This window comes from Chiloscyllium plagiosum, unplaced genomic scaffold, assembly GCF_037043375.1.
Source record: "Chiloscyllium plagiosum isolate Xiang-an unplaced genomic scaffold, Cpla_swu_hap1 HiC_scaffold_42, whole genome shotgun sequence".
Lineage (NCBI taxonomy): Eukaryota > Metazoa > Chordata > Chondrichthyes > Orectolobiformes > Hemiscylliidae > Chiloscyllium > Chiloscyllium plagiosum.
The window spans coordinates 24,009,594-24,034,519 of record NW_028270180.1 but is presented as its reverse complement, the minus strand read 5'-3'; the positions used below and the strand labels follow the sequence as shown (position 1 = coordinate 24,034,519).

Sequence of the window (24,926 nt, the reverse complement as noted above, 5' to 3'; positions counted from 1 at the left end):
CATGATCCTGTTGTTGTTCTTCAAGGAGAGCAGTCTCAACTTTTCCAATCTATCCATGTAGCTGTAGTTCTTCATCACTGGAATGGTTCTTGTGAATCTTTTCCCTGTCCTCTCCAATGCCTTCACAAACTTCTGAAAATGTGGTATCTGGAATTGGAAACATAAAAGTATTTATGTATTTTATGAAATCATAAATTTTATCATAAGTTTATACATTTTGAATGATAGCTTTTTTCCAAAGGTTTCCTTTTATTCATCGTCATTGGGGCTGAATAGGCTAGGGCTGTTTTCCCTGGAGTGTCAGAGGCTGAGAGGGGAACCTTATAGAAGTTTGTAAAATCACGAGGAGCATGGATAGGGTGAATAGTCAAGGTCTTTTCCCCAGGTAGGGAAGTCCAAAACTCGAGGGCATTGGTTTGAAGTGAGAGGGGTGAAATTCAAAAAGGACCCAAGTGACAACTTTTTCATGCAGAAGCTGCCTGAGGAGGTGGTGGAGGCTGGTACAATAACAACATTTAAAAGGCATCTGGATGAATAGGAAGGGTTTAAAGGGATATAGGCCAAATGCTGGTTAATGGAATTAGGTTCATTTAGTAGCACTGCTGCCTCAGCACCAGGGTGCCAGGTTCAATTCCAGCCTCGGGTGACTGTCTCTGTGGAGTTTGCACATTCTCCCCTTGTCTGCGTGGATTTCCTCCCCGTGCTCCGGTTTCCTCCCACAGTCCAAAGATGTGCAGGTCAGGTGAATTGGCCATGGTAAATTGTCCATAGTTTTCGGTGCATTAGTCAGAGGGAAATGGGTCTGGGTGGGTTACTCTTTGGAGAGTCAGTGTGGACTGGTTGGGCCAAAGGGCGTGTTTCCACACTCTAGGGAATCTAATCAATATCTCATCAGCAAGGATGAGTTGGACTAAAGGGTCTGTTTCCATGCTGCACAATTCTATGACTCTGTGATTCAATGGCACAAGTAACAATAGTTGTGCTGTTAGGCATCGGTAAATTGAACTGACCCATAGCACTTTGGGAGCAGGTGTTGGTTTGCTCAGTTCTTGATATAGTTTGTAGATTAAAAGTTGTGTGTTTGCTTGCATCATTTTGTAAACTATTACTGAGTACTCTAATGCACGGTGAGTCATGAGTTATGTTATCCTTTATGTTTTCATCCATCACACGTCACTTATAGCCTAAAGAATGGGCAAACTATCTCTGCCTGGATGCGTAAACGTTTGCTTTCGCACCAGTCATAGAAATAAATCTGTATTCATGGGATGAATAGCGTGCTGATTTGAAAACAAGTAATGTGTGTTGCCACAGTGGAGAAATGTTGCATCTCTTCATACATGCAGTGAATTTACAGGTGTACTCCTGTTTTCAGAGTTCAAAAACCAAATATTCCTCCAGGGCATTTAGCAACCTGCTAATGACAGGTGGCTGTGTATGTGGATTGGTAATGTGACATTGCAAATTACTGTCTGCAGTTATGGCACATGTTAGCCCAAGCAACAGTTTATGTTTATCAAAGTCATGTCGAAGCAGTCTTCCTCCATTAACAAATTGGAGCTGAGGGGCTGTTCTTTTCTGCTTAACCCATGCCCCTTGCATGTCGTGTCTAAAATGAATGAATTTGGAGTTGGCTGAAGATGCTTTTATACTATAATCGTATCATTGCAGTGTCACACTAATGACTCTTGGCATTCCCTGCATAATATTTTACTGTCATCAGCAGTACAACTGGAAGCTGGTTAAAATCAATGAGTGCTCTTGTGGCACTGAGGTAGTGTCCCTATCTCTGAGCGAGGGGCCTGGTTCAAATTACACCTGCTCCAGAGCTGTACCATAATATGTCTGACCAGATTGATTAGAAAATATCTATTTCATTGGCTAATGTTCTACCCATCATCCTCCTTGCAGCCTAAGAACCCCAAAGGAGACAAGTTGTAGGCTGGCTGAGTGTATGGTCCACTTGAATATGTTACTGAATATGGGAAGGTGCATTCAAATCAAAGAGAAAAAGGGGTTTGTCTATTGTGCTGCCTTTTGGATGTCTCCATTGTTAGACTAAAGAATCATTTAGCTGGTATGTTGCTAGCAGCCCTTTTAAAACATAAAACTAGGCACCAAAAAGTTATTTGCTTTTGTCAGGACTTCTGTCCAGTATGGACAAAGATAGGCAATTGGAAAGGTTAATATTACAGCTCATTTGAATCATTCATTCATAAAAGCGAATTAAATAGGAAATGACTCAAAAATCAATTCAGTGTTAATGCCCTAGGGCCAGTAGTAGCATCTGATGAGCAGAACCTCTGGGACATTGTGTGTGTGTGAAGTCTTTCCTTATCCACCTGTTCCTTAGCATATCTAGGGATGTGGAACCAAGCAAAATTAAAGCACTGTTTGTCTGTCTTCCTAAGATGTAAGACTGTGCTAATTTATCTGCAGTACTTCAACTTAGCCAACTCCATGGCTGCTTTTACTTACTTTCTGCTGTCAAAATCTAGGTGGTTAGTAGTTACTCAGTGAATATTGCAATTTTACAATACAGGCTACAATGCAAATACTTGCTTAGAGAACTCCTCAAGAATTGTGTGGTAGCCTCATGAATGAGTAGAAAAGATTAAGTTCACAGACAGACATTCAGCATACTCAATTTGCCACTTTTCAATTTTAGATTCATTTCCTGCAAATTTAATATTTGCTTCACAAAAATACACAAACTATTACTGTTCATAGAATCCTTACAGTGTGGAAGCAGGCCATTCGGCCCATGGAGTCCTCGCTGACTCTCCGAAGAGCATCCCATCCACACCCAATCCCCTACCGTATGGGTTTCCCTAGGTTTCCCATGACTAATCCACCTAACCAGCACATCCCAGGATACTATGGACAATTTAGCATGGCCAATCCACCTAATGTGCATGTCTTTAACTATGAGAAGAAACTGGAGCACCCAGAAGAAACCCACGCAGACACTGGCAGAACTTGCAGACTCCACGCAGACAGTCGCCCAAGGGTGGAATCGAACCTGGATCCCTGGTGTTGTGAGGTAGCAGTGCTAACCACTGAGCCACCGTGCCATCCTGAACCCTGCCTCTTAATGGAACAGGATATGTGGTAGTAGCAACCCAGTCCAGTTCAGCACTTCTTGTATTTGTATGTCTGGCAAAGCAGTTATAGTTCAGTTGAAACGAACAGTCCATTGATCAGCTTCATCTGAGATATTGTAATTGGTTGTGATGCCACCAAGCATGGATCGTTCAGGCCACAAGTTCAGTCTCTGGGTGATGGTCTCATTTGGATAGCTGCAGTCACAATTTGACCTCTTATTTCACTTATGGAACAAAAGGCCTTATTTTCCTGGGTTGTCCTCAGACACTTGAGGATTATCCTGATTTTCTGCAGAATGTTGAAACCTGCAACTTACCACTTGTGTCCATAATTAGTTTACAGTTGGTGAAGCATGCAGTTAACCAGGAGGTCTAGAGTTGAGAGTTAGGGCTGTCATTAGTTAGTGGGGGTTGGATTCTGTTTCAGTAGGGACAGTGTGATTTCAACTGTGTGCATGGAATTTTTTTTGACGTCCTGTGTCAGTGGAAATGCTTCGTTGGCTCTCATAGTCATACAGCACGGAAACAGACCCTTCAGCCCAACTTGTCCATGCTGTCCAGGTTTCCTAAACTGAACTAGTCCCATTTGCCTGCATTTGGTCCATATGCCTCTAAAACTTTCCTATCCATGTACCTGTACAAATGTCTTTAAATGTTGTAATTGTACTTGCTTCTACCATTTCCTCTGGCAGATCATTCTATATACACAGCATTCTGTATGTGATAAAGTTGCCCCTAAGATTCCTTTTAAATCTTTTCCCTCTCACCTTAAACCCATGCTGTCTAGTTTTGGACACTCTTGCCCTGGAGAAAAGACCTTGGCTATTCAGCTTATCCATGCCCCTCATGATTTTGTGTGGCTTTGCTTCCTTCCTTGTGATCTGATGTTCTGCAGTGATTCTAGGTAAATCCCATCAGTCCTTGCTGTTTTGTCTGACCTGGTTACTATCAGGGTATTGCGTGGTTATCACTTGGTTGCTCCCAGACTGGATGGCAGATGCCATGCTTTTTGGCTTGAGTATGTGAAGTCAAACAACTTTGGTTCCTGCCATCTGGCATCATTCAGGAAAGGGACGTGAAGAGTATTATTGCCACATCAGTGTCTTAATTTTCCCCATATTCCTCTTGGAGTAATTCACTTTCCAGGATCTTCAGGCAAGGCATTTTTTTTCTGGAGACCCAAGAACCGAATTTGGTGGTTGCCAGCATGAGGTGTTGAGTAAAGAGGTGTAGATCATCTACCATGAACATCAATTAGCCACTAAATGCCATGACCAGCTGTTTCTAGAAGCATGACACTCGCTGACTCCATCAATAAACACATTGACCTCGACTGGATATACCGACCACTGCAACGAGCAACCAGAACCAGTAACTGGAACCAGTGGGAACGAAACCAAATAAATTCCAACTGACACAGTAAAGCAGCGCTTCACAGGAGGCTCCACTGCACTGAGGGTGTCATCTAGAAAGGGGACAAAACATCTGTAAACCAACTTCCCAGCATGGCAAACATATCCACAAAAACTGCGAGGTGATAGATTTTGGGGAGGGGTGAGATCTGGTAAGTGATAGTATCTGCAGTAGGCCTTTTGCAGATTTCAGCATTTGATATTTATAGATAATTTGATATTTATAGATTTTACTACTGAGCCCAATTTCTAATGAGTTGTTGGCGATGTTCATACTGGGGCAGCATGACTGACTACTGACGTGCTCCTGATCGTTGCTTTCATGGATCATGAAGCAATGATCAGGTAAGTAGTTGGCGGAATAAAATGTGAAAGGCTGCTTTGCATCATAGATTTGTTTATGCCACGTACAGAGGTCATAGAGATGTACAGCATGGAAACAGACCCTTTGGTCCAATCCGTCCATGCCGACCAGGTGTCCCAACTCAATCTAGTCCCACCTGCCAGCACCCAGCCGATATCCCTCCAAACCCTTCCTATTCATATACCCATCCAAATGCCTTTTAAATGTTGTAATTGTACCAGCCTCCACCACTTCCTCTGGAAGCTCATTCCATACATGTACCACCCTCTGCGTGAAAAAGTTGTCCCTTAGGACCCTTTTGTATCTTTCCCCTCTCACCCTAAACCTATGCCCACTGCTGTCTTGCAGTGTTGTTGCTGGAGTATGTGCTGTTAGCTATTGAACTTACCAGTTTGGATGGTTAGAGGTTCTGCAGGTAGATAATATTGGATCACGTCATTTGGTGGCTGTAGAGGCTTGTCAAGATCAGCTTTTCTACTCTGGGGTTTAAATAGATGTCATCTAATTTTAGGTGTCATGTGTCTTTGGTGAGGCTTTCCTGGATCTAGGTGGCTATCCTGTATGTCTTATTATCCCTTCTTATTGTGAGTTTGTACTCGGCAATATGGGCTCATCAGCTGGAAAGGTCTGTGTGGTGCGTTTCCTACAGGGTGACCATGTCCACCTTCCTGTCCAAGGTACTGTTGGAAGGAGCTCAGGTCCGCCCGGATAGGCTGTTGATATTGAACCTCTTAGTTTGGAGATTTTCAGGTTGGAAAATTGACTCTAACAGGAGAATTGCATAGCAGCTGCTTACTCCCTCCCATACCACAAGTGACAGGATTTAATTACCTGTCACTGTCTTGAAGCTTGGGTGGTGAGAAGGAATATTTAAAATTGAATGGCATGGAATTCTGTTCTTGAATTAGACTCATATCTGCATCAAGAATATGACAATGAAGTTTGACTTTATCACATCAATATGAGAAATAGAAAAGCAGAATAATTTTCAGATGCTGAGACTGGGAAATGTGCACATTCAAAGGGATCTAGTTATGCTTGTACAAGAATCATTACAAAGATAAATTGTACATCAGCCTTTGTTACAAGGAGATTGGAATAGAGCAAAGAATTCATACCACAATAGGACTTTGATGAGGTTACACCTAGAATACAATGTGCTGCTTTGGACTCATTCCCTAAGGAAGAATACACATCCCCTCAAGGGAATACAACAAAGATTTTTGGGATGGTAGGTTGTCTTATGAAGAAAGTTTAAGTAGACTAGGTATGGAGATTAGCATAATGAGAGGTGATCTGACAGAAACATATAAAATGAAAGGGCTAGTTTGGGTAAATACTGGGAAAAAAGTTTTTGACTTTTCTGGCAATTTAGAACATGGGGGTCAGTGCACCAAATAAGAGTCAATGTTCCACTCCTTTCACTCCCCTTCCCTTCAACTTGGCTGTCTTCATTTCTGGGGATTGGCTGTCTACTAATATATATCACAAGCCCACTGACTTCCACAGCTACAAACTACACTACTCAACTACCTCACACCCTCCACCTATTAAAGATTTAATTCCATTCTCCTAGTTTTTCCATTTCTTTTCCACCCATCAGCCTCCACATTCAACAATCATCTTTCAACATTTTTGCATCCGGTACAATGCAATCACCAAACACATTTTCCCTTCTGTCAGTGTTCCAAAGAAACCATTTTCACCCCAAACACCTTCTATCCCTTTCTATGGTTTGTGGGAGATGTAACACTTACCCAATTATTTATTTCTCTCCTCACTGTCCAAGACTTCAAAAGTTCCTTTCAGGTGAAATAGTAATTTACTTTCAATTTAGTCTACTATATTCACTGCTAACAGTGCGGCTCCTCTATATTAAGGAAGCCAAGTGTAGATGGGTGGCGCCGTTGTGGAATATCTCTCTACTCCATATTTAAGTGTGGTTCCAAGCTTCCAAATATTTTAATTCAGCATCTTGCTCTCGCACTCACATCTCTATCCTTGCTCTGCTATACCATTGCACTGAAGCTAAATCCCTGGTTGGATTCTTTACAACAATCATTAAATCCAGTAATTTTTGAAATTGGACCCTGCCTTTTATTTTTAATTCTTTTATTTTCCATTGCCAGTTTAAATTTTAATTTTTTTTCCCTTTTCAGACAGAACTGTTAATCGTTCCGGCATTTACGCTCACTGGATACTTTGTTTCTTCACTAGAACAATTACTACTTCCTTTGCCGTTTGTTCCAGGACATTTTTGCACTGTTGGCATTTAATCTCTCTCTCAACCTCTTCTTTATTCCGTTTTGTGCTTCCTCCAGCGCCCCACTTTTGACAGCATGAACCCTATCATATTTCAGCCACCCTACAGTTCTAAAGAATAGCCCTATTTGAACCATAACATAAACTCTGCTTTTCTCTCCACGATGTCGCCAGACTTACTGAGAAGTTGCAGTACATTGCATTTTTATTTCAGACTTCCAACATCTGCAGTACTTTCACTATCGGAGTAAGTGGCTAGCTATTTAAGACTGAGATGAGGAAAATTTTTTTCATTCCTAGGATTGTAGATCTTTATTGCAGAAAGTGTGGATCTTTGTAATTGAGAGAGAGATCAAGAGTTTTTGTGACTGAGATAATTTAGCAGTATGGAATAGTAAGGAAAGTTAGAGTTGATACAGAAGGTCAACCATGATCTTATGTGATGACAGATCAGACTTGAAAAGTACAGTTCCTACTTCTCAATTTCTAGAATGGGCTATTAACTTTCTGAATACCAATGCATATTTTCCTCTGCTTCTTGCAAATGCGCTGAAACTAGTTACCTGATGAAGCAGCAGTGCTCTGAAAGCTAGTACCTCCAAATAAACCTGTTGGACTATAACTGTGAGATTTTTAACTTTGTCCCACCCCAGTCCAACACTGGCACCTTGACATCATGGCTTTCCTAGTTACGTGATCCAGTCAAAGGTGACTTGCAATTGACTTTCACAATGCTGATCTTGCCTAAGAAGAGCATTTTAAAACAATATTTCCACTTATTTAAAAACAAGTCTGCAAGCTAAGTTTTGGTTCAGAAGCCATATTTCATCTGAATAAACCTGTATTTTGTCAGGCTTGAGTTGTACCAGTCAAAGGGTTTGCAGAATGCTTACTAAGACTACACCCACTGCCACCTAAAATTTGATTTTTGGGCGTGGGTTTGCTCCCTGAGCTGGAAGGTTCATTTTCAGACTTTTCGTCACCACACTAGGTAACGTCTTCAGTGAGTCTCCTAATGAAGTACTGGTGGTGTAGCCAGCTTTCTATTTATATGTTTGGGTTTCCTTGGGTTGGTGACATCATTTCCTATGGTGATGTCATTTCTTGTTCTTTTTCTCAGGGGGTGGTAAATGGGATCCAAGTCAATGTGTTTGTTCATAGAGTTCCGGTTGGAATTATTGTGCGTACGTCTGTTTGGCTTGTCCTAGGATGGGTGTGTTGTCCCAGTCAAAGTGGTGTCCTTCCTCATCCATGTGTAAGGATACCAGTGAGAGTGGGTCATGTCTTTTTGTTGATGTTCATGTATCCTGTTGGCTAGTTTTCTGCCTGTTTGTCCAATGTAGTGTTTGTTACAGTTCTTGCAAGTTATTTTGCAATGTTGATTTTTATATTGAACGTTCCTATCTTTGTGATGGGGCTGATACTTTCTACCCAACTTTCAACCCAGAAAGAAATGTTGTAGATCAGTGGAGCGTGGTGACTTTCTAGGTTCAGGGTGGAAGAAGAGCCATAAGCAGTGCCCAAACACTTCATTTTTTGGCCTGGGAAATCAAAAGCTATGTTACTCTGGATCTCTCTGCAACTGTTTCACATTCTGGATCAGTGGTGTTGGAAGAACACAGCAATTCAGGCAGCATCCGACGAGCAGCAAAATCGACGTTTCGAGCTTTTGCCCGAAACGTCGATTTTGCTGCTCGTCGGATGCTGCCTGAATTGCTGTGTTCTTCCAGCACCACTGATCCAGAATCTGGTTTCCAGCATCTGCAGTCATTTTTTTTAACTGTTTCACATTGGCCTGTGAGCAGGTTAGCTTCGTGAATCTTTCATGTGGGAAGCAGTAGGTGATAGTAGAATACTTGAAGGTACAGAAGGTTAAATTGTGAGTCATATGCATTCTGCTTAAGCAGAAATGTCAAGTTTTCCAAAGCAGAGATGCATTAAAGTAACAGCAAAGGCAGCATTTCTCTTTGGTAGTCCTTTGAAATGAGGATGATCCTTGCTCATTGAATGAACCTGCTTGTGGAATTTTTTAATAATGAGAAGATGCTGTTACACTACAGCTATCATACCATACTGACTAACTAAGAAACCCATTCATTCCTGAAGAAGGGCTTATGCCCGAAACATCGATTTTCCTGCTCCTCGGATGCTGACTGACCTGCTGCGCTTTTCCAGCACCACACTTTTCAACTCTGGTCTCCAGCATCTGCTGTCCTCACTTTCTCTGAACTAAGAAACCCTCTCTGACTCTCAACTCCCTATCATAGGCATATTGGAAAACTTTCCTAGTTGATGGTCAACCTGTTTAATTGCATTTTGACACAATTCCTTTGGTCATCAAGTCCTGAGGTGGAACTTGATCCAAGAGCTTCTGGCTTTGAGGGATTCCTTTGAACAAAGGAACCAGTTCTTCCTTTTTCAAAATTTTTACATCACAGTCAGTAATGCACATAAGACAACCCCAGCCACTCCCCCACAGCCACATGCCACTGAACACACAATGCAGTGACGTGATTATCTCCAGAAATAACATAATGTAAATCATCTCCTAATGGCAAGATCTGGTGTGAATTTTTTTTTTAACTGTAGGGAGTAGTCAGAATTTCAGTGTTCTTATTGATTCTGAATAGGAGATGATAATGTAAATTTACTCTGAATTATAGGAGATGTGAATGTAAAATTTTTTACTTTGTACCTGTGATATAGAAACATACCACTCTACCCCCGGGGGCATCCAATTTCTTGAAGGTCAGCAGAGCAAAGTAACTCCTTAACATTCAACAAGAGCAGAATTGGGCATTTGGCCCATCAAGTCTGCTCTGCCATTTGATCGTGGCTCACATGTTTCTCAATCCCTTTCCCCTGCCCTCTCTATAGAATCTTTAATCCCCTTTCTAACCAAGAAACTGCCTGTCTCTGTCTTAAATACAGTCAATAATTTAGCCTCCACAGCCTTCTGTGGCAATGAATTCCACAGATTCACAACCCAGTGGCTGAAGAAATTTCTCCTCATTTCGGTGCTAAAGGGCTGTCCCTTCACTCTGAGGCTACACCCTCAAACCCTAGTCTTTCCTACTGGTGAAAATATTTTATCTGCGTCCATTCCATCCAGGCCTGTCTGTATTCTGTATATTTCAATAAGATTCCCCCACCCCCATCCTTCTAAATTCCAAGTATAGTCCTAGAGTCCTCGACCACTTCTGATATGACTAGTCTTTCATCCCAGGGATCATCCGTGTAAACAGCCTCTGGAAACCCTCCAAGCCATTGCATTCTTTATTAGATATGTGATCAATACTCCAAATGCAATCAGACCAAAGCCTTGTGTAACCTCAGTAGTATGTCCCTATTCTACATTCTAGCCCTCTCACAATGAATGCTAACATCTCATTTGCCTTCCTAACTGCCAAGTGCACCTGCATAATAATCTTAACACTCTCATGAACTGGGACTCTGAAGTCCCTTTGTGCTTTTGATTTACAAAGCCTTTCTCCATTTAGAAAATAATCTGCCATCTCTATTCTTCCTACCAAAATGCATAACCCCTCATTTTCTCTCATTGTATTCCATCTGTCATTTCTGTGTCCACTCTCCTAGCCTTTCAAGTCCTTCTGCAGCTTTCCACCTCCTCAAAACTAACTGCCCATTCATCTACCTTTATGTCATCTGCAAACTGAACAACACTGCCCTTAATTACTTTGTCCAGATAGTTAATGTATAACCTGAATAGTTGTGGTCCCAACACTGATCCTTGCGGAACTCCACTAGTCACCGGCTGCTATCTTGAAAAAACACTTCTTTATCCCCCACTCTCTGCCTTCTGTCAGTCAGCGAACCCTCTATCCGTGCCAGTACCTTGCCCCTAACACCATGGCCTCTTATTGTATTGAGCAGTCTCCTGTACGGCACCTTGTCACAGACCTGGAAACCCAAGTAGGTCAAAACCACCGGCTGTCCTTTCTCTAATTTGCTCATTACTTCCACATGATCTCCCTGGACAAAGTCATGCTGATTCAGATCTATCTTACCACACAGTTCCAAGTACTCTGCATTCTCATCCTTAACAATGGACCCTCAAATTTTACCGACAAGTACACTGACTTCATTTTTATTGATGGTTCGATTAACAGCCTGAAAATGTATGCTCAGTATCTTGTCTTCCTGGAAAGGTTTCCTGTACATTGTAAATGTCACCTATTTCAGATTGTGGCATGGAAATTGACATCAGTTGGTGTGAGATTTCTGAATTGTGATGAATGGGAAATGTTTTAGTACACTAGTAGATCTCCTGTTAATATTGCTCATGGTGAGGCAGAGGAAGCTGTCTCAGAATAATGCTGTTAGCCTTTTGTGGGAAGTTGTTACAGGAAATAAAATAGAGGTGGAGTCTCGTTCCTGCTTTTGCATCCTCCTCCTGCCTCCATTTACATAGAACAGTACAACACAGGAACGGGCCCTTCGACCCACCGTGTCTGTTAGCGAGTTTTGAGAAGATTTGTACCTCAAGTTGAGGTTCTGGATATAAGTTTGCACACTGAGCTGGAAAGTTTGTTTTCAGATGTTTCGTCGCCATACGCGGTAACATCATCAGTGAGCCTCCATGAAGCACTGGTGGTGTAGCCCGCTTTCTATTTATATGTTTGGGTTTCCTTGGGTTGGTGATGTCATTTGCTGTAACATCTGGAAAAAAAGAACAGGAAATGACATTACCCTAGGAAATGATGTCATTGGCCCTAGGAAACTCAAAGATATAATTAGAAAGTGGGCTATACCAGCAGTGCTTCTTTCAGAGGCTCACTGAAGATGTTATCTAGTATGGTAACGAAACGTCTGAAAATAAACCTTCCAGCTCAGCAAGCAAACCTACATCCACCACCATGTCTGTGTCGACCATGATACCATTTAAAACTACTACCATCTTCTTGCACATGATCCCTATTACTCTATCCCCTGCTTGTTCATGTGTCTGTTTCAATGCCTCTTAAATATTGCTATTGTATTTCCCACACTTCCTACAATTATTCTTCAATTCAAAAGCTTATATTTTTGCTGGATATACGCTACAATCATTATTAACTAAAAGATGGTATTAGGAGGCAGGATTTACAATGCGAGTCACACACTCAAATATTGATTAAGTTCCATTTTCACACCATATGCAATTTGACATTTTCCCGATAGATGAATGTGAAGGGTTAGTGTTTAACTTTGGGTATCAGTGTATCAGTCACCACCTTTATCTGCTGCAGGTTTCAGCTATGCCTCAGAGCTCTGGCAGTCACAGCCATACTCCAGCTGTACACAGTGGGCACCATCACACTGCATCAGTTCAACCTCACGGACAGCAGGTGGTACCCCAGAGCCATGCCCATCCTCCAGGAGCACCAACCACTCCGGTCCAAGGTCAGCAGCAGTTCCAGAGGCTAAAGGTGAGTTCTCCTTATCATAACAGGCGTAGTATTTTTAAAAATAATCTAATTTCAGAGTTTAAGGTGGATTTATCCTAAAATTTATATTTGAAATAAGGAAAACAAACTGTCCTCCTGTAATTTGCGTCAGGAGATACATCCCATAAAAATAAGCTAACTTAATTGCATACATCTGTCATGTGGAGTTTCTTTCAGTGAAGAGAGTCATTTGTGTCTGCCTGTCACAGGCTAAGAGGTTAAAGACACATTAATGAGTTTTTAATGCGGTTCAAAAGGATTGTTAACATTAAAAATTGGAAATTTATTCTGCCTTCACAATAAGTCTTGAATACCAATATGGTTAATGCATGTGAGAAGGACATAACAACATGTCTGTGATATAATGAGTTAATTGTTAGAAAGCAAATATTTCACATCATCACTTAACGAATAAAGGAAGAAGTTCGGAGTTTTTTTAAATGAAGATAATTGACACTTGGAATCGGACACTAAGTATTAGTATTTCGAAAAGTCGCATAAAACATTTGAAATGGATGGTTCCCTCAGAGAGTGGGGAAAATGGGCTGAATGGCCTTTGTTTCTGCCGTTAGATTCTGTCAAAGAATTCAGGTGATGATTTGAACCATACGAATGAAGAGAAAACAATTTGCTAACATTATATGAAATTCTAACTTTGTGATAATATATTGATGGAGTTTATAGGTGCAGATTAATTCTGCTTTTGTTCTACCCTAAGTTACTATCATGATGGCTAATTACTTTTGAATTAGTAACTTGTAGAACTGTTGGCTTTTCTATCATTGCATGCTGTAATGTTCTTTTAACATTATATTGTTATATTTACAATATTGTTATATTTACAATATTGCATCCTCAATATAATATCCTGCATTATTCTCGGACTTGTTACATTAATTGGTCCTAGAATTTATAGCTATGCCCATGGTATGTCGACCTTACATTGTACCAGGGCTTGTCATTCTCTGCGTTTATATGATGAAATTACTGTTTTTTTGTAAAGGTTGATGTAAGCAATTTAAAAGGAAGTAACTGGGGGAACTCATCTTATTTTGCTGATACTTGCTTGTGTGTGAGGATTACTTGTGTGGAATTCGTTCCGGTGTGTGTAATTTGCAGAATCTGCTTATTTTTGAGTTTATTGCCCATGCTGTTTTTGTAGATTTTAAATTGGCACAGAATCTCCATCAATTTTGTTTGTGCTTTATCAGTTTGATTTTAATCTACATTATACAAGGGTTTCTCCTTCCAAAGTGATTCATTTATTATAAAGTAACGAACGGGGTGATCTAAGGATTGAGGTTTTCTTTATCCTCTTGCTTTTTTTTCTTTTATCTCTTTTACACTCTCTTCTTTCACCCATTGTTCTTTGTTTCACACCCTCCATAACACACTTCACATTCCCCATCAAGTTTAATTAGAGGAATGTGGGAGCAGTATGAAACCATTACCTGGTAAAGCAGACCTATTAGAAAGTGATCCTATGAAAATGTAATCAGACATTGTATGATGAGATATCTGTTGCACTCTACCGTCATGACAACAAATCCATTGTAGCACAGTCTGTCATGTACTCTGACTCCCCAGCATCTGTCCACTATCTACAAGACACAAATCAGGAAGTATGACGTATTACTCCTCAATTACCTGGATGGGTGTATCTTCAACAACACTCAAGAAGCTTGACACTATCCAGGACAAGGCAACCTGCTTGATTGGCACTACATCCACAAGTATTCCCTCCACCACAAACATTCCATAACAGCACTATGTACCATTTACAAGATGCACTGCAGAAATTATCCAAGTACCTTTCAAACCCACAGCCACTTCAATCTAGAAGGGCAGCAAATATGTGTGAAGACCATCTCCTGCAAGTTCCCCTCCAAGCCACTCACTATTCTGACTTGGAAATATATCACCATTCCTTCACTGTCGCTTTCCACCTGAATAGCATTGTGGGTCTTTCTATAGAACATGAACTGCAGCAGTTCAAGAAGACAACTCACCACCACCTCTTCAAGAGCAACTAGGGATGGGCAGTAAATGCTGGCCAGCCAACGATGCAGGTGCCCCATGAGAGAGGGAAAAAAAACCCACTTATAGTAACAAGTGCCAGTACCAGTATTTGTTTCTGAGTCTCCGGTATACCTTTCTGATGTTGTGTAGCATTTGTGGTGCAGAAATAGCATTTTAAAATTCATTCTTGAGTTGTGAGCAGTGCTGGCTGGGCCATTTACAACGCATTCCTAGTTCCCCTGAGGGTGGGCGTGAGCTACTTTCTTGAATTTTTCTTGAGCATTTATTGCCCACCCTTAGTTCCCCTTAAGTTGATCGTGAGCTGTTTTCTTAAACTGCACTTGTAGCTAAACCCACAATGCCATCAGGGAGAGAGTTCCAGCACAATGCTTTAAGATTTAATCTTTTATTGATGGTTGAAATGTTGCTTAATGCCACACTGGTATTGCTATCCCTGATCACATTGTATTGTGAACAGGGATAGTGTGAATAGTGTTGTGCAATGTTATAACAGCTGTTGTATCACTTGCCATGTGATGGTATTATTCTACCATAGTGTGTTGCCCAAAAGTCTGAGTGTCATTGCTAATATAGAGTATACATTTGACATTAAAAGCAATGCGGCATATGTATTTCTTTCAATGTCCTGGATGGTAATTAGTAATTCTGGTTCTAGTTCGACAGTTTGAGTGGCACCTTAATGAGGCAAGGCAAGGAGGTGACCTTCCAAGAAATTACCACATTTGGCATTGGGATTGAGCCCGTATTGTTGGTGTCATGTTGCATCACACTATACCCATCTTGCCAACTGAGCTAACTGACTCCATCCAGGCTTGCCCTGTATGAATGTCACTTTTCATTGTGATTTTGAATACATTGCTCTCCAAGGGTAATATCGCCAATCACCCGTTCACTCTTCTGTTTTAAATTATTGTCCAAAAAAATGATGATGTATGTAGTATCATCAAACTGTGACTCCATTTGCTTTCTCTTTTGGCAGGTCGAAGATGCTTTGTCCTATCTTGACCAGGTGAAGTTACAGTTTGGAAACCAACCTCAGGTTTACAATGACTTTCTCGACATTATGAAGGAATTCAAGTCTCAGAGGTATGTGCTTGAAGATTCCTTTTCCTTGCCTGTTTCAGATTGATGAGTGTATAATCTGAACATTTGCTTTAGAGAAGAATTCTGACCACTATGTTCAATGAATGCAAGAACCCTATAGAGGTGTTACAGCACAGAGGAGACAGTCAACCTGCTGAATCTATGCTTGCAATCTTTAGAACAATCTCACAGCCAGCTCTATGCTTGTAACTTTACAGTTTTATTTCCCTCAAGTGTTTTTACAATAATTGATTGTTTCACCACTCCCACAGGCAGCAGGTTTGATAAACACTTCTTGAACTGAAGGGTGTATGCTGCAGTGAATTCTATAAAGGCATGAACCAGGGTAAATACACTTTTTCTCTCTTTCTTTTTCTGAGATTAAATATGAAGCTGGAATAAAAGCAGGGCTTCTTCCACTTGGAGGGTTGGATTATCCTCAGCAATAATATTCTTTTCAGCTCAAAACATAAGGAGACACACTGGTAAATTTTAAAAAAAAATTTGGGGCAGACATATCTTCCAGACTCAAACATATGGCCGCCATTTTTAAAAGGTTTCAGCAATTCAAGAAGCATATCATGAACGTTTCAGGGCAATTAAGGATTTGTAGTGCAAGTTGGTCCAGCCAGCATGAACAAATTTTAAAAAACAAAGAAAGTCAACAGATGTGTTAAAGTCATATTTGACTGAACCAATTGAACTTTTCTGAAGAATTACCAGAGAAGGTTTATGTCAAAAATGCAGTTAATGTTATCTATATGGATTTTAAGAAAGTATTTAACAATGTTTCAAAAGCCAACAGGCTATACAAGTTGAACTGAAAGGATCATAATAACTTTGAAACATTCATTGTATTTCTCTCTCCATAGACGTCTGCTGAATTTCTCTAGCACTGCTTACATCTGCCATGCCTGATCTTTATCATTTTTAAAATCCATGCTAATACTGACTGTCCAATTCTATGAGTCTTAATTTCGTTAACTTGTATAGCCTGTTGGCTTTTGAAACATTGTCAAATGCTTTTTAAAATCCATATGGACAACATTCACTGCGTTCTTGATATAAACCTTTTCTGGTAATTCTTCAGAAAAGTTCAATTTGTTCAGTCAAATATGACTTTAACACAACTGTGTTGACTTTTTGTTTTTTTAAATTTGTTCATGCATGCTGCTGGCTGGACCAACTTGCACCGCAAATCCTAAATTGCCCTGAGAAGTTCATGATATGCTACCTTCTTGAACTGCTGAAACCTTTAAAAAAATGGCAGCCATATGTTTGAATCTGGAAGATTGTGGCAGGCTTCAGAATTTCTGCCCCAAATTCTTTTTTTTTTAAAACTTAACTGTGTGTCTCATGTTTTGAGCTGAAAAGAATATTATTGCTGAGGACAATCCAACTCTCCCCAAGTGGAACAAGCCCTGTTTTTATTCCAGCTTCATATTTAATCTCAGAAAAAGAGAAAATCCTACCAAGTATATTTGCCCTGGTTCATGCCTTTATAAAATTCACTGCAGCATACACCCTTAATCTCTTATCATACTCTCGACCTGCCACCTGCCTTTTTGTAAGGACTGTGTGTGGGCTGGGGTTGGGTGGGGTGGGGTGGGGTGGGGTGGGGGTGTGTGTGACTGCAAGGTTGGCCTTTGCCACTGATGGGAGTCCTCCATGGGCCACCGAATGCCAGGTCAGGAGTGTGTCACCTCAGCATATCTATCCTGCCTTATCCTGAATTCTCTCGGCTCAACACTATGGTAATAAAGTGAAGGAAACTTTAAGTTCGCGATAACTTAAGTAAATGAAAAACTTAATTGAACTTAAGAAAGAAAAATCAACACTTAATAAAACAAAAACATGTACCAACTAATTTTGTTATATAAACATTCTTGGAGTCTACAAGAACAGGAACGGAGGACTAATTGAATAACCCTTTCAAAGAGCTGGTACCTGCGTTATTCTTTCTGTACTGTAAAATTTGTCAGTTCTAACCACCACAGCCAATTTTGTGCAGAGAAAAGTCCAGCAAACACAATGGGGGTAGATGATTTAATTAATCAGAGCTGTGAATGCAGCTGTGTAAAGTTCGTAGGAATGATGACAACCTTATTAATGAGTGACATTAGTGGAAATATTTCAGGCTTAATGAAGACGTGCAGATAATAAATGCAATGGATTGATTAGATGGATTGAAGCTGATGAATTCCTCAGGGTTTTGAATTTTAATCTTCTCTTTTTAAAATGTTGCAGCATTGATACCCCCGGAGTGATCAGCCGAGTTTCCCAGCTCTTCAAAGGGCATCCTGACCTCATCATGGGCTTCAACACCTTCCTTCCTCCAGGCTACAAAATTGAGGTGCAGACAAATGACTTAGTGAATGTGACGACGCCAGGGCAAGTCCATCAAATCACACCTCAGCATGCTGCCCAGCCGCAGCCCCAGCAACAACATCAGCAGCAACCCCAGCAACATGCTGCCCCTGCTCCAGCACAGCCAGCACCACAACCACCACCTGCCAAAATTCCCAAGGTGAGCATATGTAAAATGACATGACAAATTTCCTAACATTCTGAGAGTTGTGTAATCTGAGTCACTTTTAACTGCTGTTAGGTTTTCAACTTTTTTTTTCAACTGGCAGGATCAGAGGTTTCATCCTCCCATTATCTTTTGTGTAAACCTGCGTATACCAAATCACTGTGCCATCTCTCTGTATCACTCCAAGCTTACTTTTTGAATTTTCTTCCCCAATTGCTATTCTTTACCTTCATGGATCAGCCTTTGAATTGGGAGTAGCATCTTCACTTTGATGCTAGCATTGGTTTTGGAGAGTTGAATAGAGGTGCCGCAAGCTAAGATGCCCTGTGTCACTCTGTGAAGTGGCTAGGCTGAACGTGGAGATGTTTCCACCAGGAGGAGACATCAGAGTGAAGAGACAACCCTTTAGAACTGAGATGAGTTAGAATTCCTTCAGCCTGAGGATGGTGCATCTGTGGAACACTTTGCCACAGAAGACTGTGGAGGCCAAGACATTGAGTGGACTTAAGACAGAGATGGATAGGTTCTTGATTAGTTCTTGAATGTGTGGAAATGGCCAAGTGAACAGGTGGCAAACATATGTATGAATATTCCAGCAGCATATAAACTGAGGCAGGATGAATTTAGGCAAAGTTATGGAATTGGAAATAAATATTGCTTATGATGGCATAGATATGTGTTCTGAAACTCATCTAATCTTTGACACAAGGGATGTAAACAATTTAGTTTAATCTCAGACAGTTGCTAGGGGGTTTAGAGGGTCAATAGGTTTTTGAGGAAAAAGATGTTGACAGCAGATTTAAAAAAGGCTGGGCAACAGAATGTTTAGTATTTAACAATGATAGGTTGACAGGTGCTGAACAGAGTGATCAAAATGATAATTCGGTTCCATAGTTTTCACCTTTATTTGTCTTTTTAGAATACAGATATTCAAAACTGTGCATTTCTTTTTGTTTAAATCTGTTCTAAGTTGGGTATGCAACTCTAAAATAAATTAGTAAGTACTAAACTTTTGTTTGGAACTCACTTTGCAAACTATTGCTTGCTAGGAATAATGGCCATTATTTAATAGCCTCTTGTTAAATTGTGACTTAAATATTGTTCACCATTCTAATTGGATTTATTGATGCTAGCTTTCGTTTAAACAATGTTTATGGAACTCTTTCCAAGAGGGGAACTCTAAAGTGCAAAGTGTATGTATTTTATTTTATTACTAGTAATGGAACGTAGTATTTGGCAAATGTTCTGACAGTGATAGGAATCTTCTTCTGCACAAGGTACCTTGTTTGCCAGCTGGATTTGAATTTTCTCTGACAATCTCTCACCAATTTTGAGACCAGATCAAAAACAGGATTAAGAATTTTCAAATGTTGCTACAAGTATTCAAAACATTGGAAAAAGACCTGGCATAAAATGTTTGCCAGCCAACATTTAAGTAAAACTGCTTTAAGCAAAAAAGAACATGTACATTCTAATGGAATATCAACGTTACTGAGAAACCAGCTGTCAAGAAAAATACAAGTTACATCTTCGATATCATACTCAGTCAGAGCAATGGTGTGGGAACAACTATTGACAGCTCCTCCCATGTCTGACAGAGAGAGGCAGATTTGGCACTGAATGTTAGTTGAGCTTTGGGTTCCCCATTCCTGAACACTCTCATATTTGCTAGTGGCAAATACTTATAACTTTTGAATGATAATTCATCAATTTTAAATAAAAGTCCATTGCACCGTAAAGTGTGTCCAATTATCTCATCAAAATGACAGTTAACGTGTAACAATTTCCTAGGGTCATAACTGCATTTCAATATGTTGGAATCCGTAAACTCTCAGGAACTGTTTGTGGGCATGATTTAATTGACTACTTTTTCAGAGTTGTTTTTGGGAATTTTTGGAAAATGGAGCAGAATTCACTGCAAATCTATACAGTTTACTTTTCTTTGGTTGTAGCCACTACAGTCACAGACTCATACCCCAACCAGCCAGCCAAATGCATCACTGGCTCCATATGCCTCCCCTCGGTCACCTCCAGTGCAACCCCACACGCCAGTCACCAGTGCTCATGCTGCTACACCGCCCATGCAGAACAACCAGCCTGTGGAGTTCAACCATGCCATTAATTATGTCAACAAGATCAAAAATCGTTTCCAGGGACAGCCTGATATCTACAAGGCCTTTCTGGAGATCCTGCACACCTACCAGGTAAGGAAGTGCACAGCATTTATATTTCTCCCCTGTCACACTAATAGCAGTGGAAAATGTTTTAGCATCTCTTGTTATCAACCTTATATGTTATCAATCAAGCAATTCTTTTCCTTTCTATCTATGTTTGCCACTTCTTCCTTTTTAATTGTGTTGGTATGACTAGCTGAATCCTTGTCTTGTGTAGCTTTCATGTTCTGCAAGAGACAAGAGTACTTAGTTTTTTGTGTGTTACCGTATGACTGGGTGAGAATAGGTGTGTGTGTGTGTGTGTGTGTGTGTGTGTGTGTGTGTGTGTGAGAGAGACTGTGCTTCATATACGATGCTCTGAAGTTTTCCTTCTGTTACAGAAGGAACAGCGGAATGCAAAGGAGGCTGGTGGGAACTACACACCAGCACTGACGGAGCAGGAGGTATATGCTCAGGTAGCAAGACTCTTTAAAAACCAAGAAGACCTCCTTTCAGAATTTGGACAGTTCCTGCCTGATGCCAATAGCTCTGTTGTAAGTATTATGTATTAATTAATTTTTGGGAAATTAATGGACACTCTGCTCGCATTCTGCTGCTTTTCTTTTTTCATCTAAATTTGAACTGAGTGTCCAGGAATTCAAAATTACAAACTGTTATATTTCTTTACCAATATTTTCAAAATCATTGATAATTGGAGCTGGGAATGTTAATAGAAGTTAATTTATGACTACGTCTTTTGGGAAGGAAAGAGGCAGCTTAAACCATGGAACACTTAATAGAAATAATTTGTGATGCCTTGGAAGAAATCTAGATCATACTCAGTAAAAGAGTCATCTATAATTATAATTTATTTTAGCTTTTGATATGAATGCCTCTTTCCCCACCTAGGCTTAGTCCACCCTAGTGAGGTGTAGCTTCCAGAATGCCAATTCTTGTATTTGCATTTCTGTATAAATTAATGGCAACTTCTGGCTGCTTTTTCCAGATAGGAGAGTCTTTTCCTCTTTTGGCTTCTTCTAGGACATGGTCTGCATGATGCTGCTACATGCTGCAAAGTAGCACATGTACTGTTTTCTCAGTGTAGTAATCTAGATAAGCATGCGTCCAAACTCTTCAATTGTTTTAACTGGTCTGAATTATAACACTTAACCTCAGAACTGAACTGATTGAAAGGTGTTTTCTGCACTGTAGTTGCTGAGCAAGACAACAGCAGAGAAGGCTGATTCTGTTCGGAATGATCATGGTGGCACAGTGAAGAAGCCTCAGCTGAATAATAACAAGCAAAGAAGCAATCAGAATGGTTGTCAGATCCGTCGTCACTCAGGCACAGGAACCACACCTCCCGTCAAAGTAAGTACAGAATAACTATTATGTGACTAAACAAGAGTTTGAACTCCTGATAAGGTAGTTCTGTGACAAATTTGTTTGCTATTGTATACATAACATCACATTCTAATGCAAAGATTGTAAACGTCCAGGTACAACAACATGCATTTACACAGTGCTTTTAAAGGTTTCGAACATTTTGCTGGATTTCACAAAGACATGATTGAAAGAATATTGGTCCAAAGTTTTTGATGTAGAGAAAAAATTCATGCTGTAACAATGAGTTTCTCTGGAAAGCATCTGCATGATTCCTGAAGAGAATAGCATGCATTGTTTGGTAAACATGCTTTTGATATCTTATGGTAGACTGATACTGTGCAGTTTAGTAGCACTTCTGTAGTCTTGGTCATGATAAGTCAGTCGATTAGCCTATTGAATGATTAAACTATGCATCACGTATATTATTCTATTACTAAAGTGTTTTAACATTTGTCCTTTTAAAAGAAGCATATCCGAGACTTTTGCGAGATGTTTAGATGTGTACCAAGAGGTCCTGGGCCACACACGTACCTGCATGTCCTTGATAATTTGCTTTGCTCAAGCAGCTGGCATTAATAGATTTTGCTGTTTTAATTTAGGAATTATCCATTAATGAGAATGTAGCACTATGAACATTCTTTTCTAAACTTCAGAAACTGGAAGCCCAGGAAATACCATCGGGCAAGTAGATAAGTAAGAAACAAAAATCTGAATAGAACTGATTGACGTAGGTTTTGTGTCTGAATTGGCAGATTTATCCCAAGGGAAGTGATTTAGGCTCATAAAATTGGATTGTTATATATTAATGTGTCCTTTAAAATTAAAGGTTAATGGCTATTGATAAGGGAAGTTTGTAGGTTGGCAAATGCTTGTAAATTCTTGGAGCCAGGTTGGAAGACATAAAATGAACATCATTAGTTTGTGTGTCAGATTTATTTATGACAAATTTGGTTTATTTTGTGGATACAAGTGACTTTATAATTAAGATCCCCTTTTGAAATTCCTTGATTTGTTGCTTTCCCTGATGTAAAGAAGCTCTGGTTATAAGTGTCATACTTGTGATATAAGCTGCTGCAAAAGCACTTTAAATTGATATCTTTCAAGTGGTCATGTTGGGAAAGCAGCAAAATTTATTAGTTGTACATATGAGATGAAAGCAGCTAATATTATTTGAGAACTTGATGGAAGGGCAAATAAAATATGGACTGGTAACCACAGTTCCACTTGGCAGGCTCCTGATCTTCAGTTATCTGCTTAGCGACAGGCTGCCTCATTGTTATCAGAGACTGAAGATGAAGAACTATAGTAATGTGATCATGACGTTGCTAAATCTTCGACAAGTTTAGCTCAGTTGGCTAAATGGCTGATTTGATGCCAACAACATGGGTTCATTTCATGCATCAGTTCAGGTCACCATGAACCTCGCTCGTTTCCTGAGATGTGGTGATCCTCAGGTTAAATCATCACCAGTTGTCTTTCCCAAATGAGAAAGCAGACCTATGGTCCAGTAGGACTATGGCAACCTGACTAGAATATTCATTTTGAACTGATGCAATATGCTGTACATGCTCTGCTCTTCATTCTACAATTGTTCAGAAAGGTCATCTAAAATAAACGTAAGCCATCGGTGACCACAAGATTTTTCTTTTTATTTGTAGAAGAAACCAAAAATGTTGGCATTAAAAGACCAGTCCTTGGCTGAAGTCAGTAAGCATGGAGCTGGAACAGAAACTTTGTTCTTTGATAAGGTAAGTGGGATTGGTTCCAAATCAGTGCACTGAAAGAATTTGATCGTAGTCTCTTTTTCAAACAAAATGTTCTTATAGTCATCGCTTTTATGTTTCTGGACTAATAATCTAGAGGATGGCTCAAATCTCTGCTACAACACAAACTTTTCAAATCTCTGATGTATTAAATCATAACTGCATTCTCTGAATATGCTTATTATGCACAGACTGTTTGATTATGGACAACACTTGAAGGAAACTGCTCCTAAATAGGGTCAGATAGTATTTTTAAAAGTACCCTTGGTTTCCTTACAATCCCCAAAAGACAGATTTGCTGTTTCTCTTACAGAGTCATAGAGTTTTCAGCATGGAAACTGACCCTTCAGATCAACTTGTCCATGCCAATCAGATATCCTAAACTGATCTAGTTCTATTTGCCAGCATTTGGCCCATCTCCCTCTAACCCTTCCTATTTATATATCCATCCAGATACCATTTAAATGTTATCATTGTAAGCCCCTTCATCTCTTCCTCTGACAGCTTGTTCCATACGCACACTACCCTCTATGTGAAAAAATTGTCCTTTAGGTCCCTTTTAAATCTTTTCCCTCTCACCTTAAAGCTATGCCATCTAGTTTTGGACTTGCTTACCGTGGGGAAAAGACCTTGGCTATTCACTCTATCCATGCCCCTCATGATTTTATATGCCACGACAAGATCACCCCTCAGCCTCCAACACTCCAGGGAAAATAGCCCCACCCTATTCAGCCTCTCCCGATTCCTCAAACCCTCCAAATCTGGCAACATTCTTGTAAATCTTCTCAAGTTTCACAGTGTCTTACCTGTAGGAGTGCAAACCAGAATTGTTAAGGAGTAATCAAAATCAAAAAGCTGGAAATAGTCAGCAGGTTAGGCAGCATCTGGAGGAAGAGATACAGAATTAATGGGCAGAATCTTGTTGAGATATCAGAGATCTTGTCTGCTGTTTGGTGAACTGGTGAGAGAACCACATTACCTCTTTTCAGGAATGCTTGCTGAACCACAAGCCAGTCAGGCAATGGTAAGGCCACTGGTGGGCCTTCCTTGGTATCAAGAGAGTGTGAAAGTTATTCCCACTGAGAGCTGCGAGCCAATCTGCTGCCAGAAGGACATACAACAGAGTCTCGGCATTGGAGAGTGATCTCAGAGGTGACAAGCTGGCTGATTAGGTGGATGTGTGCTAAATTGCCTGTAGTATCTATGAATGTGCAGGCTAGATGGATTAGCCATGGGAAATGCAGGGTAGAAAGGTGGATTTGGGTGGGATGTTCTTTAGAGGGTCGGTGTGGACCCGATGGGCTGAATGGCCTGCTTCCATACACAGAACTGTACAGCACAGAAACAGGGCCTTCAGGATTCTATATATGGTCTTGGAT

The 24,926-nt window shown here is 40.3% G+C and overlaps 1 protein-coding gene across 3 annotated transcripts in view; it reads left to right on the top strand.

Annotated features, from left to right (window-relative positions):
• The window catches only part of sin3aa (SIN3 transcription regulator family member Aa), a 126,405-nt gene that overhangs the window by 46,394 nt on the left and 55,085 nt on the right, over nt 1-24,926 (top strand). For all 3 annotated transcript variants that reach the window (XM_043680523.2, XM_043680524.2, XM_043680526.2), the window contains 7 exons: nt 12,392-12,571; nt 15,609-15,715; nt 17,960-18,239; nt 20,198-20,449; nt 20,800-20,952; nt 21,611-21,769; nt 23,443-23,532. In XM_043680523.2, coding sequence (XP_043536458.1) covers nt 12,392-12,571; nt 15,609-15,715; nt 17,960-18,239; nt 20,198-20,449; nt 20,800-20,952; nt 21,611-21,769; nt 23,443-23,532 — 1,221 coding nt within the window. The remainder of the gene's footprint in view (nt 1-12,391; nt 12,572-15,608; nt 15,716-17,959; nt 18,240-20,197; nt 20,450-20,799; nt 20,953-21,610; nt 21,770-23,442; nt 23,533-24,926) is intronic.